The sequence below is a fragment of the Passer montanus genome, unplaced genomic scaffold (genome assembly GCF_014805655.1).
Source record: "Passer montanus isolate IOZ18808 unplaced genomic scaffold, ASM1480565v1 scaffold21, whole genome shotgun sequence".
In the NCBI taxonomy this organism is placed as follows: domain Eukaryota; kingdom Metazoa; phylum Chordata; class Aves; order Passeriformes; family Passeridae; genus Passer; species Passer montanus.
In genome coordinates, this window is record NW_024366703.1 from 1,892,703 (window position 1) to 1,908,027 (window position 15,325).

The 15,325-nt window shown below is 40.9% G+C and overlaps 1 protein-coding gene across 4 annotated transcripts in view; it reads right to left on the reverse strand.

Moving 5' to 3' along the window:
- Positions 1-15,325, reverse strand: part of ARHGAP22 (Rho GTPase activating protein 22) — a 124,994-nt gene that overhangs the window by 104,903 nt on the left and 4,766 nt on the right. For 3 of the 4 annotated variants that reach the window (XM_039709433.1, XM_039709432.1, XM_039709431.1), the window contains exon 2: positions 3,703-3,902. In XM_039709433.1, the coding sequence (XP_039565367.1) occupies positions 3,703-3,882 (180 nt within the window). In that variant the 5' untranslated portion in view covers positions 3,883-3,902. Of the gene's footprint in view, positions 1-3,702; positions 3,903-13,909; positions 13,934-15,325 lie in introns of those variants that run through there. The other variant, XM_039709434.1, reaches the window with a different exon arrangement.

The following is a 15,325-nucleotide window of genomic DNA, read 5'->3' on the forward strand; positions in this document are numbered from 1 at the left end:
AAAAAATAATAAAATATATAGTAAACTCAATTCCTGCTCATCTACAGATCAAAACACCTTTGCACAGTTCTGAGCAAGAAAAGATTTGAGCTGGTCATCCACCTGTCTCTCTGTCCTTTCTCTCACACTGGACACTGCTGGCTAAGGCTGTTTCATCTAGAATAACACTTCTCTGAGCATGCAGAAATGATTCTCCTTGGTTTCCATACCTAATTATCCTTTGCAAGAGTTTAATCTCACATTACATCTACTCTTCCTACACCCTTGAATTTCTGGTTGCAGCATGCATTTTAATAAAATGGCAGATTTTCCAGAGATGCTCAGTACACAGAAGCTCCCAGGGAAATACTTGCAGAGAGCAGCTAGTTCAGGTTTGAAGGACAATGGACTACCTTTTAATCCAAAAGACTATAGCATCCCTAGGAAAAAAAAAAAAAAAAAAAAGAGCCCCTTTACTTCCCAAGTTCAAATGCTGCCAGCATTTTCTTCATTTCCACTTTGAGCCCAAGCATGATTAACACAATACATTCCAGTTTGGGAACCCTGCATAGCTGGAGACATAGTATCTTCATAGTGAACAAAATCCTTTTAATCTATGGAAAAGCTGGAAAAAGACATCACAGGAAGCTCTTCTCCAGTAACCTGAGTGAAACAAGTATTTAATTTGTAATATTTTAAAGAGTTTCCAGCTAACATTGTTTAGGATATATGCACAATCAGACAAATTACAGTAAGAACTGGGACTCTCAAGAGTTAAGCCATGAAGAAGGTAATCAGCAGTTCCCACTCCTGCACTGAACTGCCCTGGAACGCAAACAGGGTCCCAAAGCATCTTTTCTTGATGAACAGAAAATTAAAAGAGTTGCTTCAGTCAGGTTTTTCACACATATCTCTGGTTGATGAGAATACAGCTATGCATGTTTACTGATCTGGCAACAACCAAATCCAAGACACACTGGATCATCATAACATTGGTAATCAAAACAAATTCTAGTTATGTTATTTGTCAGCTTCCAGATCCACATATAATGGAGTTATACAATTAGCATCTCATGAGACAGACAATCCATAATTTCAACTAACAGAAGACAACTCATCATAAGAGCTTTGCAACCTTCTCTATAAAACAATGAGGCCAGATGTGTTACTTTTCATTGTCACTATCACCACCCTTACCTCCCAATCCCGTTGCCCTGCAATTTGACTCTGAGGTTCACTGAAATTAGAAGATAAACTGAAGACATTCCAGTGATAACAGGAAAACACAGGAAAGACAACTAGACAAAAATGCAGATGCATCTGAATTCCAAATGGTATCAAAAAGTATTGTATAAAACATCATCTTTAAAGTCCAGTGGCCAGAACACATTCTAGAAAATTCTGCTGTTTTCTAAAGTGGAAAATTCAAGCCCACTGCAGATGCATTAAAGCCTTCCATCATGTCAAGGAAGCATTAATGAATTAGTAGCAGAGTGGCTTCTTTTCCCCTGGAAATTAGGAGGGGTGGATGCTCTCTCCTTTCCTGGGAATAGAAACAAGTCCAAAGCTACTTTAAAAACACAAATGTATTGACAGAGTCAGTAGGAGCATCAAAAACTCTTTGCAGGTCAGTCCTCCCTTCCCCCTGTCCTCACAAGGCAAAAAAGAGAAAACTCTGCAGTAAAGCAGTGGCTGCAGATCCACCCTCTAACATTTGGTCTCTGATGGAGTGGGCTGTGCAACTGCAACTGTCATGTGGCACACAAATATACACACCTTCAACAGTACTCAATCCATTAAGACAACAGAAATCCTCTTCACTCCGGAAAGCCTGTGTGATTCTCCTGCCATTTGATTACAGCTCCACCTTTTCAGCAATATTATTAAAGGTAGAATATTTACAGTTTTCATAAAAATAGGCAAATGCAACATCCATGAAGAAAAAGATGTTTCATGTTTCTCTTTTGAAACATTATGCCATAATTCTCATTTGAATTTATCAAGTAAACAACAAGAATACAACTCACTTCCAGAGTATATGGAACAGGTATAAATAATCCACATGTATAAATAATCAAGTAGGTGGAAGATCAATGAGAATTTCAGTGAAACTATTGATTTAGTTTCTACACACAAGCTTAAAGGCCATACTTAATAAATAAAACAAAAATACTTAAATTAGGCATGGGTACTTTAAGGCTGAAGAAAATTAGGGATTAATATCAATAACAACTGGAGAAAATACCTCCATGGCCTATAAAAAAATCTCCCTACAACAAAGAGTCTCAATTGTCTTTCTGAGGTGCATGGGCACACCTGTGCCATTGCTCCTTCATTCCAGAGAATCCCAAGCAACAGCTGTCTGTAAGTCCCAAAAGTACATCTCACCTGTGGGATGCATACAGTCCTGGCTGATCAGATGCAAATCCTAATTTGCAACTCCTACAAGAATAGTCACAACATAGCCCTGTACCATCCCACACAAAATGTCTTCCCACAGTGATAAATGCTTGGCAACCTCGTGCCCAAAAAGGCCAGGGTTAAAGAAACCATTTACAACGTGACTACCTGAGGCCATTTCTTCCTCATCATGTTCACTGACATGGTTCAAAAGTTCCCAGCCCTCCCACATGCGTTGCATACGAAGATAAGGTTCCTGGCTTGCAAGTGCAAAATCCAGCTGTTTCTGGCAGCATCCTGAGTAGTCAAGTTGCATCATCAAGTTCAAATCTCTCTATCCCTTACACAGCAGACTTTCCATAATTATGGACCAAATCCCTGATCAGGAGAGTGCAAGACACAAGATGCAGTCAACATCCTCATTCATCTACCATGTTTATGTCAGACCCACAGGGGAATATTAATTTCCATTCTCACTCTACAATGAAATTTATGTGTGACAGTCAAGCAGGCAGCTGCATCAAGCAGTTTAATAATTGTCTATAATGAGTGTGTGGATGGTGATGATATTACACAGGCTGACTGTCACTCTGTAATGCCTGTACTGACTCATCAGGAGCCAGCAGCACAGGGACATTGTCTGGCACATTCAATTATGTTCCCTCTGTTCAGTGACTCTGGTTAAAGGCCTGACAGTCAAAACAATGACTATGTGAATTATGATGCATAATCTACTACAGCAACAGGAAAGACCTCAGCTCAAATGCTCTGAGAGAATTTTACAGGCATTAGAAAAACATGAATAAGAAATTCTTCATCTCCTCTGTAAACTTAAGCCCATAGCACAACACCCACTCCCCCCCTCCACTAAAACACACATTACAGCCCATTCTCAGCATGTAACCAAACCTACACACTCCACACACACAAGCCAGCTCTGAGCAGCTGGTTCACCTCATGGCTAACAATGGATTAGCTGGGAGATAACGTGTCCCAGCTGAACAAGAAGGTTAATCACTCCTGCCTCAGTAATCTGCAACTCTACAGCTCTTCCTGTCAAACTCCAGTCTCATAACTGACCATACTAAGATCTGGAGGTCAGCATGCCCCAGTGGGTAAGTAAACACCTTCTAACCTTTTCCCAAGCTCTACCACTTGTCTGGTAGTAGAAAAACCTCCCTGCAACATCTTGTGCCTTTGAACCTCCTTAAGTGTGACTGGTTTTGGTGAGGATAGAAAACATCTGAAATGAGCATCAATCAAAGCATGGCTGTGATCACACAGGAGTCACAACCATTAACTCCTGCACTTCTTTAGCCATACCTGAGGTTTAGTTTCATCTTCATCCTTGTAATAGAAGAGCTGATCCCCACGCAGCACAAACCACCGCTGCTGCCAGTTCTTCATAATGCTCCTTTGTTTCTTCAGCCAGCCACTCTTCAGCACACGTTCCTGAGGGTTTGGAGAACATGGTCTGGAAGGAGGCCCAATCTGTTCACCCATCACCAAACTCCTTGACCGGGCTGAAAAGGCAATTACAGAGTAAGTGAAACAAAGAAATAACAGTAAGAACACTTAGGGAGGCTAAATAACTGTTCCACACTTCCTTCTCAGATATGGACAGACATGTTTCCTTTTTGAACAGGTTACTTGTTTTTCAGGGTGTACATTCAAGTTCGTGACAGGTAAACACAGGACAAATATCACCTTTTTTGATACTGTTCACTCCAGAGTGTCTAAAGAGACACAACATCTCCACTGAGGCTTCAATGCTCATACAACCATTCCTTGTGGCAAATCATCACTGCCTCCTGCTCTACATGGGAATAATGATATTGCTCACTCCTAACAAGATATTTGCCCAATGACGATGTGCAGATGTATGGTGAGGGGGCACAAAGAAAAGGAGTATTAAAAAATATTCGCACTCCACACACTACCAGTTTGGGGTGATTAGCCAGGGAACCCAGCTGCCATAGGTGAGAAAAAAATTAAAAAATGAGGAAAATTAAAAAAGAAAATTGTCAAAAAAAGTAGTGCCTGTGAGCCACACAAAAGACATAGAGATAACACAGCTATCCAGAATTATTGAAGTCATCTCTCTCTTCAGGGCATTCTGAAGCAGAAAAACAAAATTAAAAAATAAAAACAAATAATAAAAACACAAAATAGAGAAAAAAACCAAGATGTAAATCTGAGGAAGGGTTTCACAAACAAAGAAGTGAGGAAAAGTTTAAGAAATAGAAACCCTTTCTTTCCTCCTCTCTTGCATTAAGAGTACTAAAGCTTGGGGCATTTAGAACTAGTCTGGAGTAGCAGACAATGATTATATACTGCAGGCAGCAAGCCAGTCCTCCAGAATAGATAGGTTAAGTGACCTCATAGGTCTTTTCCACCTCTACCTCTTTTGGATTTATGAAGTATCTTATAATAATAGTTATTAAATATTTCATGCCATTTTTCCTTCATTAATGATAGTATTATCTTGCTCCTTCCCATTTTCTGCATTCAGCTAACTTAAAGCACAATTTATAACTGCCCACTTGGAACAAGGCATGAGTTTACAGGCCAGTACCAGTAAATCTGCATCACTGATATCCCACATTAACACTGTGAACTGTTGCAGCGAAAAGCCAGGCAAGCTTCTTACCCAAGTACCCCAGATACACTACAGCTAATTCAAACCATCACAGGAAGGGAAAGCAAGCCTCTGCCTCTCAGAGTACTGTCTCATTTTGCTTCTTTGGGTTCAGAGAACTAAACGTGGCCTTAATGTTACCATGTGATTGGTTTCTGCTCCTGGTGCCTCACCACAGAGGGATGAAACTGCCAGCATTTGTCAAAGAAAGAAAAATAATGAGGATGCTGTGGTGTTTGGGGAATTAAAAAAAAACAATTAAACACTCATATTTGCAACATTAAAATTGATCCTATTTCTTCACTTCCATGAAGCAAAGCGCAAAATAAGGAGAGGCAGATAAGGGACTTAGGTCAGATCTTTAAAGAGCCTCCTCAGTGTAATCCAGTGAGGGAAATCACATTGGTGTCTGTGATAAAATCTGCTTTGACCTTCCTCGTGACCTGGCAGTCAGGTCATGATGTTGTGCTTTACAAAGAGCTCTAAACCAGCACATCTACACACGAAACACTTCCATCAGCAGAGGGCAGACCTGAATGGTATCACATCCTCCCATTATCAAAAAGTCTCCATGGTACAATCTCCACTTCTATAGTTTCATTTACCTTCTCCTTCCACTCTGTCTTAAGGATGCACTCACCTCTCCTGTAACCATCCAGCAGGCGCTCATACTGACCCCAACTACCTTCCAGCTTTATAGACAGAAGATGCATCTCTTTGTTAAGTTTCAGACTTGATGAAAGCCCTGTCTGACAGGCTTTCATCAGGCAATAATGATATTGCTCACTCCTAACAGGATATTTGCCCAATGAGGATGTGCAGATGTATGGTGAGGGGGAACAAAGAAAAGGAGTGAGTATTAAAAAATATTCTCACTCCATACACTACCAGTTTGGGGTGATCCCCATTTCTCTAAACTGTTAAGGTAAATCCTGCTGCTCTCAACAAAACTGTGAATAACTGGTTTTGTCTTTTGGCTCAATGAAGAGAAATTAGTTTTCAAATTATAACTATTTTGTGATGCAAGAAATTAATTTTTTATTTTGTTTTTAGTTTCACTTCAAAATTAATTTAAAAGTCAAAATGTAAGAAGTAAGATGCTGCTGCAGCATCATAGCTTTTTCTGAATTAGTCTTCCTTTATGCCTAAAACACATTGCTGAAATTAATGTGAGCTAATATACAATATTAGTCCTACATCAATAAAATTTACCAGCAAGTTTTAGATTCTTCTAACTCAGTACTCCTTCATTCAGATTATTTTTATGTGCCAAAAGAATTGTAAAAAGAATTAAAAATCTTACTACAGAGTTCACTTAAAAATCAGGCTTTAGTGTATCCAGGCATTTTCTCTAAGCTCACTCACTGCAGACTGAGCTCTCTCAGACAGGTATTTTAATTGTAAATATCAATAACCTCTTTCCCCACACAGCAAATATCCTCAGGCCTTAGTATGGGCCCTTCTGGCATCACAGCTCATCTGGCAGATGGTGACAGAGGTACCAGAACACTCAGTCCTCTCCCCATCACCACCAGCCATGGAGGACCCATTTCACAGTAAGAAAACTCACTGGTCATGTTTAAATCTCTATTGCAGAGGCACATAAGAATTGAGTTGAAGAAAACCTCTCTGTCTCATCCCAGACCACATTTTACAACTATAACCAAACTGTAATCTTCTTTAGACTGTTCAAATTCCAATCCACACTCATGTTACAAATTATGTCATTACAAAAATAAATATCAAAAAAATTTGCTTTTATCAAAGCCACTGTAATGGTTCTTTAATAGCCAAAATGGCAACATCTTGGCTATAAAAGTAACCAATTAGTCTAATGACACCAAAATCCATCTTTCAGTAAGCATCCAATTCATCTCCACACTGAAGTACTTAGCAGTCTCCAACTTCAGCATGAAAATCCCAACACCAAAAATTTGCTTTTATCAAAGCCACTATAATAGTTTTTAGGCAACATCTTGGCTATTAAAGTAACCAATTAGTCTAATGATACCAAAATCCATCTTTCAGCATCCAATTCATCTCCACACTGAAGTACCTTAGCAGTCTCCAACTTCAGCATGAAAATCCCATCAGCCCCCAATTTTCCTGACTTCCATGTGGTTATATACACCCTCTGCTACTTTATCTCACACTCTAAAAAAAATCAGTTTTATTTAACTGGAAACCTACCACCTATATTGGCACAGACCTCACAAAAGACATCAAACATCTTGCTTTGAAATGTTACCAAGTACGTTATCTTGGACTTAGCAGTCTCCAACTTCAGCATGAAAATCCCAACAGCCCCCAATTCTCCTGACTTGCATGTAGTTATATACAACCTCTGCTGCTTTATCTCTCACTCAAAAAAGAAATTAGTTTTATTTAACTGGAAACCCACCATCTATATTGGTACAGACCTCACGAAAGACATCAAACATCTTGCTTTGAAATGTTACCAAGTACGTTATCTTGGATGTTCCTTCAGTCCCCCTTTGATACTATTTGTACAGCTCAAGCAGTAATTATTTATTTTAGTCAAGAGTTAAAGCTTTCATGATCAGTCTCTGGAGAATGCAGAACTTTGTTTTATTTTATGCAGCACCATGTCTCAGTCAATTGCTATGATTGTTAATTCTTCATGCTGTCTTAGCTTTCCATTTCCTTCATTTCTGGTCGTGACTGTAATAGTTAATTTCATTAGGGACATACTTAGCAACTTCATCTGCAAGTCAACAACATGGATCAGATAGAAATTTTTAGAAAGGAGAATTATTTATGGCTATTAACAGCATTGATGCTTATATTGCATGCTTCACAGAATACAATAATTGCATAGAGGTCAGAATGAGCACGGCCTGCCTTTAAAGCAGCAGCTATCTTAGGTTACTGGGATCAAAATATCTGCTTTGATAATCTAATGCAGTACACCAAGCTCCTCAATTCTTAATGGTAGAAATATATTATTTGTGCTTATCTATTTAACAGAATTATGGAATCAGCAGAACATAAGGAAGAAAACAAATCAATAAATCAGACTCACAACTCAACAAATATTTACATGCTCTGGAGTTCTGATCCAGTGATGTGTTTTCAATAACACCACACAGGTTGGTTTCACCCTTCACATTGTCATTAGCTGATTATTGATTCAGTCATACACCTAAGCTCTAAACAGAAATCAGTGTACGACAGATTCAAATTCTCTTTGGGAAAAGGGTTAGGATTCATTTGAACAGCACAGCAGTACTGAAATGCCAACCACAACACACACCATCCCACTCCGAAGCAGGGAAACAAGGCAAGGGCAGCACAACGAGGTGACAACAGGCCGGGCCACCCACAGGTGGCACTAACGAGGCAAGCCATTCTGGGATGGAAAATCATTCTGTAAGGCAAGAATCGGAATTACAGACCTCGAAATCACTCCTGCGACTGGAAGTGACACTGGCACATGGAAGTTCTCACATCCTGATGAAAATGGGAGGAGGAATACGAGCCAAGGCAGTGAAGTGCTGCTCAACACTCACTGTGCAAATGCCTCAGACTACATTGAATAGCCTCCCCTCCAAAACCCCGTACTTGGTTGTTATGCCTCTAAAAGTAAAATCAAAGATTATCCTAAGGAGAGGATGCGTACAATTGGATGGAGCCACACTGCCCTCCTTACAGAGGCAGCAATCCCTGTCCAGAACCACGCACCACTACAGGAGTTCCTCTGCAACTCAGACCTGCCTCCAAGCAATAGCCACATTGCTGGTTTCTCATGACATTTATTTGCTACCCTGAGCATGCACATAATAGAGACAACATTTTCCCTTCCTTATCCATACCATCCCCCCTTCCTGAGTTCAGTCCTGCCTGGCAGTATTATACAATCTCTTCTGCTCTCCTCTCCCAATCCCAGCTCTGAACACCACTAGAGATTTGAGCTTTCAGTAAGTACTTACTTAAACCAGACATGGAAATCAATCAAGTCAATGCAATTCAATATCAATTAAAGATGTAATCTTCTGAAATTTCATAGGCAGTTAGCTAAAATCAATATAGTCATTATAATTGATTTTGACCAACAAACTGTCCTACAATAAAGGTGCTTTGCTCTGGTGTTCCTTTAGTCTGATGACACAGTGACACTACATATTATTTCTAATATAGTCTTCATTTAAAGTACTAGCCACAAAGGGAAGTGGCTTCCCATGCTATAAATTATGTTCTCAGTTGGTTTATTTAATTCAAATTTGGCCTTATAAAAAGGATTCACTGAAAATACAGGTAATATGCCTATAAACAGATACTGAATTTCCTTTTACTGAACTGTAAGCAATAAAATATTTGGTTTAGATTTTTCTGTGTCCATCACAGAACTATATTTGTCTATGAATTTGATTGCTAAGATACCAGAGTCAGTAAGCACAAACAAAACCAAGGTACTTCCTCAGTACAATCTGAGAAGTAAGCATCTTGAAACACAATAAGCAAAGAATTAAAGGCATAATATTTGAAGTGGTTGGTGACAAGATATTTTTAGGCAATTAGAAGAATATCAGTTAGAAGGAACTGACAAGAGCTTTTAGCTCCCACAAGACAGAGTAGCAATCTCTACAGAAACAAAAAGTTGCTACACAGCCATGTAGCTGCTCACATTTTGTGATGTGGATGACAATTGCCACATTCAGAAACACTACTCTAAAAGTCAGCTTGTGCTCCATCACTTCTGCACCTGTCTCCTCACAACACTTTATAGAGCAAAGTGACATGCTATATTTAATTCCTTCCCTTGATTTGTTTTTCTGTCAGCCAACGGCCTGGTGATGTCTTTATCACATCAGAGAACACACATACAGCAACACAAACTGATATACATTAACGCAGGGCCTTTCCACAAGTCAAGGAAAACCCAAGTATATTTGATAATCAATGCAATCCACCCCACACAATATAAAAAAAACCCCAAAAAAACAACCCATACCAAAACATATAGTCAGTGGGACAATTTAATCCTTTTCTTGTGAAGAACAATTGACATTCATCTTCAAACTATTGTTACAAATTGTCATCTTGTTGGACTTCAGAAAAAGTGAAGGATTTTGGCAATCCATTGCTATCATATAGGTAAAGGGGCATTGCTTTGTTGGTTTACATTTCACACTGGAGACCTTTCAGCTATTGCACAAAGTAGTCCTGAACTTCTTTTGTTACCCCTATCAGCAAGGCCAGCAGGTCTCAACTCCACAGAATAATTCTTTAAATGAGTATAACCTTGCATTTGCAAAAGAATTTGAATTACTGCTTCAGGTTGTAGGAGTATATGGTGATTTTGATACCTGTCAATGAACAAATCTTAAATACCGTAGGTAACCTGCCACCAGCTATTCTTGAAACTGCCCTGCAAATCCACATAGCCATGCCAGTCTTTTCAAACTACCAGCATTAGATCGTGGATAAGTTCCAAAATGGAAGGATAATGACTTAATTCTTTCTGCTACAACAGATTGACCTAACAATTTACAATCTAGTAAAGTGAAATAGCCCACATCCTTTGCTATTGCAAAACAAGAGTTACAGACCATTTTGATAATAAATGAACAAGTACAGAAACTGCTCCCAGTAAAAGACCGTATTTTAAAGTCCTTTTCTCTGCACTGTCCTCCGAGATCTCCCACCTGGATCACTGCAGACTATTCAAGGGACAGACCAGCACTTAGGTCACAGCTATTGGATGTGTTGCTTTCAAGCCCCTGCACCTGTTAGGCACTATAGACTGCAATGTTATCTAGCACACCCAAGCACCAGCTCTCCACTCCCACTGAACCCTGGCACAATCTCTAGGAAAGTGTACATCTTTTCTATCTGGCTGGTTAGAACTGCATACCTGACAAGAGAACTACATACCCCACACTGCTCCAGGCATCTCTGTTGCTGGCAAAGCTCTTGTAATACCATTGACAACCACGATGAGCTACAGCTCACCACTGCCAGAAGAAAAGAGTCTTATTCCTCTCTTCCTACTTCCACTCTGCTCTTCCCATCTGCCAATACACCCAGCCTGACATTCCTACGCTGACAAGGTGAGACCTTTTTGTAAAAAACGTTGCTCACTGGAATGGTAGAGATTTCTAAGAAATTTTTTTTCTTCCTGGTGTTTCAGCAAGTCAAATGAGGTCAGAGAACGAAAGCTGAATAGATACCTTGAACTCCCTCTGCAATCAGCAACAGTCCCTTGTAATCCTCCCAATGGCTATGGCTATTAATTTTTAATACTCTTCCCAGTCATAGTAGATTAAGGAACAAACAAAAAAATGCTGACTACAATAACATTCAGTTTCGAGCTGGGACTGTGGCCTGAGCTTGTACAGAACCAAATGCTGCTGACTCCTGATCAAAATTGTAGCTCTACAGCACTACAGATGCAGCACAGGCATAGGTCCACTGCAGTGTAAAAACTTGGGCTCCTCAGAGGCACTCCAGTCACCCACATGCTTTTGCTAAATACTGTCTGTGCCATGCCAAGCACATGGGCCATATTCCTCAGACAGTGGCTGCCAGCATCAATGGTTCCTAAAATTGATGTTATGAGCACCAAAGAAATTTGTCCACCCCACTCCAGGAGATATAATTTTCCAAAATTATTCTGACTGAAAAAAACAATCTAGAGTAGGGAAAACTCTCTCAAGGCCTTTTGCCAGCAACTATAAGATGGCTATAAGATGAAGCGATACCAGAAGCCAGCCACTTTCAGCAATGAACCCCCCGAATTCAGCCACAACATTGTATTTCTCTTCTTTCTGTCATCCAAAGATCAGGAGGGTATTCATTCCTACCCTGCTTTTTAAGGCACAACATTGAACCAAGAGTTCAGTGTGCCTATTTCAACACTGTTGTACCTGTTTTTAATGTGCAAAACAATTCTGCTTCCTACTGTGTGCAACAGCTGAGTAAGTGACTTGCTGCACTGCCAGGGCTGATTTGAGGTACAAGGGGAGAAGAAATGTAGGAATTCTTACTGCTCATGCTCTGAATCTAAATACTCAGATTGTTAGTAGAGTATTTGTGACATCACTGGTTCATAAAGCAAAGGTGGCTGCTCCTAAACTGGAGCTCTCCTAAGGAGTATTAACCTTGTGCCTGAAGTTCTTCCAAAGAGATCATGAGCAACCCAATCCCTTCCCATGCAACAGAATCAGTTCTCACTTTAGAAACAACATGTACAGCTTCTTTGTCCTTTATTTCTTACACCACAGGTGGTTTTCTTCTCATCTCAAAACCAGTTCACAGGATGACAATCTTAGTGAACATAACAATTCTTAACACCTGCTTTTAAGAGGAAGGATACTACAAGCAACTACTTTCAACCACAGCAAAAAAACTAGTATCTCCTCTCTTTACAGATCTTCATAAAAAGCTAATTTACAGCTCGTTGGGCACAAAGGATGCACAGGAAAACTCTGTGGAAGGAATACCTCTTAGAAAGACTGTCAGCAGGACCTTCCCTCCCCCATGTTTTGAATACTTAAATATGGGCAGGCCTGGGCAGAGTCTGGGCAGGGATCCTTTCCTCTCCCAGCTCAGCAGACAACTCACCCTGCAGCCTCACAAAGGGGTTTCCCTTTCCCACCAGTGAACCCTTATCCTTGCATCAAACTACCCCTGCCCATAGTGCAGGGAGCTGAAAGAAACAAATCAGGTTGTTTATGCTGCTATGCTTGCCTATCATTTACCATAAATGTAAGGAGAAAGCCAGCAAGGAAACAAAGTCATTCTGGTAGTAAACTTACAATGAAGAGTAATACATTTATACAGGTAAAAGTGCAGGTGATTGTCCTCTCAGGAGAGAGGTGCTAGCATTTGTAGCCCTTCCACTGTGCTATTTACACACAGACTGCCAGTTTCACCCTGTACTCCCTCAGTGATGTTCTATTAGTAATTAGAGAGCCTATGACTTTGTGATTTTTTAATATTTAATTCCCTCCCCACAAGTGCTCTCCCCAGCAGTCCAGCTGCCCTTAGAGTTGAATTACTGCTCTTTCTCAATGCCCCTTTCCCTCCCCAGGAGGTGAGGCTATGGGTCATTATTACAAATTCAGAGTGCCTGTGCATAATAAGATGGTGCCTAACTCCAGACATTTCAGGGCTTTTTCTAAGGAGAATGACTGCCTCCCTGAGCCTTCAGGCAGGGACAGAAAGCTGCTATTGCCAAGAGCAGCAATTACTCCAGCATTCACCATTAATCCAATTGCAGAGGGATATCTCTACAGAGATGAGAGGGTTACCCCTTTGAATAACTCATGTCCTACTTCATGGGACATGCCACCACATAAGGGTGAGAATGTGAACCTTCTCTGGAGGAATCCCACAAACATCACTTTCTTGACCCTGTCTCCACATGTACATGATCACTGAATCAGGACAACAGAGACAATAAAACCAGTTAGAGCCCAGAGCTTATAACACAGGTCATTGTCTCACTCCCCTGCACCAGAGCAGCACAGTGCTAGGAGCCTGACCCTGTACCACAGAACAAATGTAACTCCATGCTTCATTCACCTCCCTAGGGCTGCACACAGTGAGAAGGGACTCTCATAATTTACTTCATAGTTTACTTGTCCCCTGCTTTACCCTTTAGTCTGGTCCTATTTCTTCACACTGCCTTCAGGGCAATTAATCTAATACATGCACCAAATCCAGTCCAATGCCTCCCTCCACAGTCCCTGTACTCCTGCCTTAGGATTTTAAGTTAAACTCAGCAGTTTCATCTCAAGCTCCTCCAAAGCAACATGACAAAACCCAGGCTCATGCTGCAGGCAGCCCTACTACCACCTCCTCCTGCTCCCCACGATCTCAGAGATGTCTTCCTCCACCAAACTGAGATGCAGACCTAATTATACTTACCAACACCTCATCCTTGCCTTTTACCCACATACCTCTCCAGAGAAGAGCTCCCAAAGTGCCTCTCCTGCCTTACAGGATCACCCATGGAAGGATGTGGGGTAGTGAACCACCCCCTCACAGGTGGGCTCCACATTAATGGCTCACTCTGCCAGCTGCACCAGTCCCTCTGACTGCTCCCAGCCAGGGCCTCCTGTGCTCCCAGCAATGTTGGTGGGCTCTGAGGGCTGCAGGAAGTGTTTGGAGGAGTTCACAGCTCCAGGGCTGTTTACCTTGGTTCCAGGAGTAGGAAACTGGGTGTTACCATGTGCCTGGTAGGCTGGAGGTGCTAAGGTGCTGACTCCCATGTGCTCTGGGACAGCTGAGCACAGCTCCAGCTCCTCTAACCAGAGCTGACCATGGCTGTGCAGGCACCAGAGCTGCCCTGTGCAGAGCTGGGGCTGCAGGTGCTAGGCTGGCATTTGGTGAGGGGCACTAGACACATGAGAGCTCCCTTTTCCATCTTTCACTGGATGGCCCTTCACACACCAGCAGGGAAATAACTGTTCTGCTGCAGGCATGTGAAGGATATCAGCACATTTACACCAGCCTAACTAACCACAATGTCTCCCATCACTTTTTCTAGACTCTAAGTTTTACTTAAAACAGAAAAAAGCATTTTATTATATGACTGTAAGGAAAATTTGTAACATATGTTTAAGCATGTCACAAACAGAAATAATAGGTCATAGTGTACAAAGCCCTAACAAGGGGAGAAGGGTTATTCTTAGTGCCTCTCCAACTGAGACACATTGTGCTGAAGACAGAAATAGTGTAAATTATATATGATGGCAGCAGGGTACCTCTCTTTCTATAGAGGGCAATCACATCACTCAAAATACAAATGCATAAGCCTGTAGCCAGTCCAACTTCTATTTTCTAGTACATTTAAATGCAATTGGGCTGGCAACCTTTTTGGGACTTTTCAAGCTGAGGATCAAATGCCTTTTTTTTTTTTTATCTCTTAAAAACAATTAAACAAAAATGCATTCATTGAGACTGAAGGATGCAGTCTGAAAACTGCCTTCCCTCTAATCTATACAGAAAGTTCTCTTGCCTCCACTCTGCAAGGCTATATTTTTCTGCCCTATCACATAAGAAGAAAGTGAAAATAGATGTTTTCCATTGCAGCCACTTATTTTGGGATCCTGGACTCCACCAATTGCTGTGCATGAGATGAAAAAATAATGCAAAATCCATTTAGACCCAGCCAGAGTGAATGATTTCCCAGAAGGCCCATTTATTCACATTTTCTGTCTGTGAGATTTTACACCTTCCTAGATCTTATGGAAAGAACATGTACCTCTGAATGCATATTTCAGAGTTATAGATGTGAGGCTGGTGGTGGAACAGCAAGGACTGCCTTGTACTTGATAATTT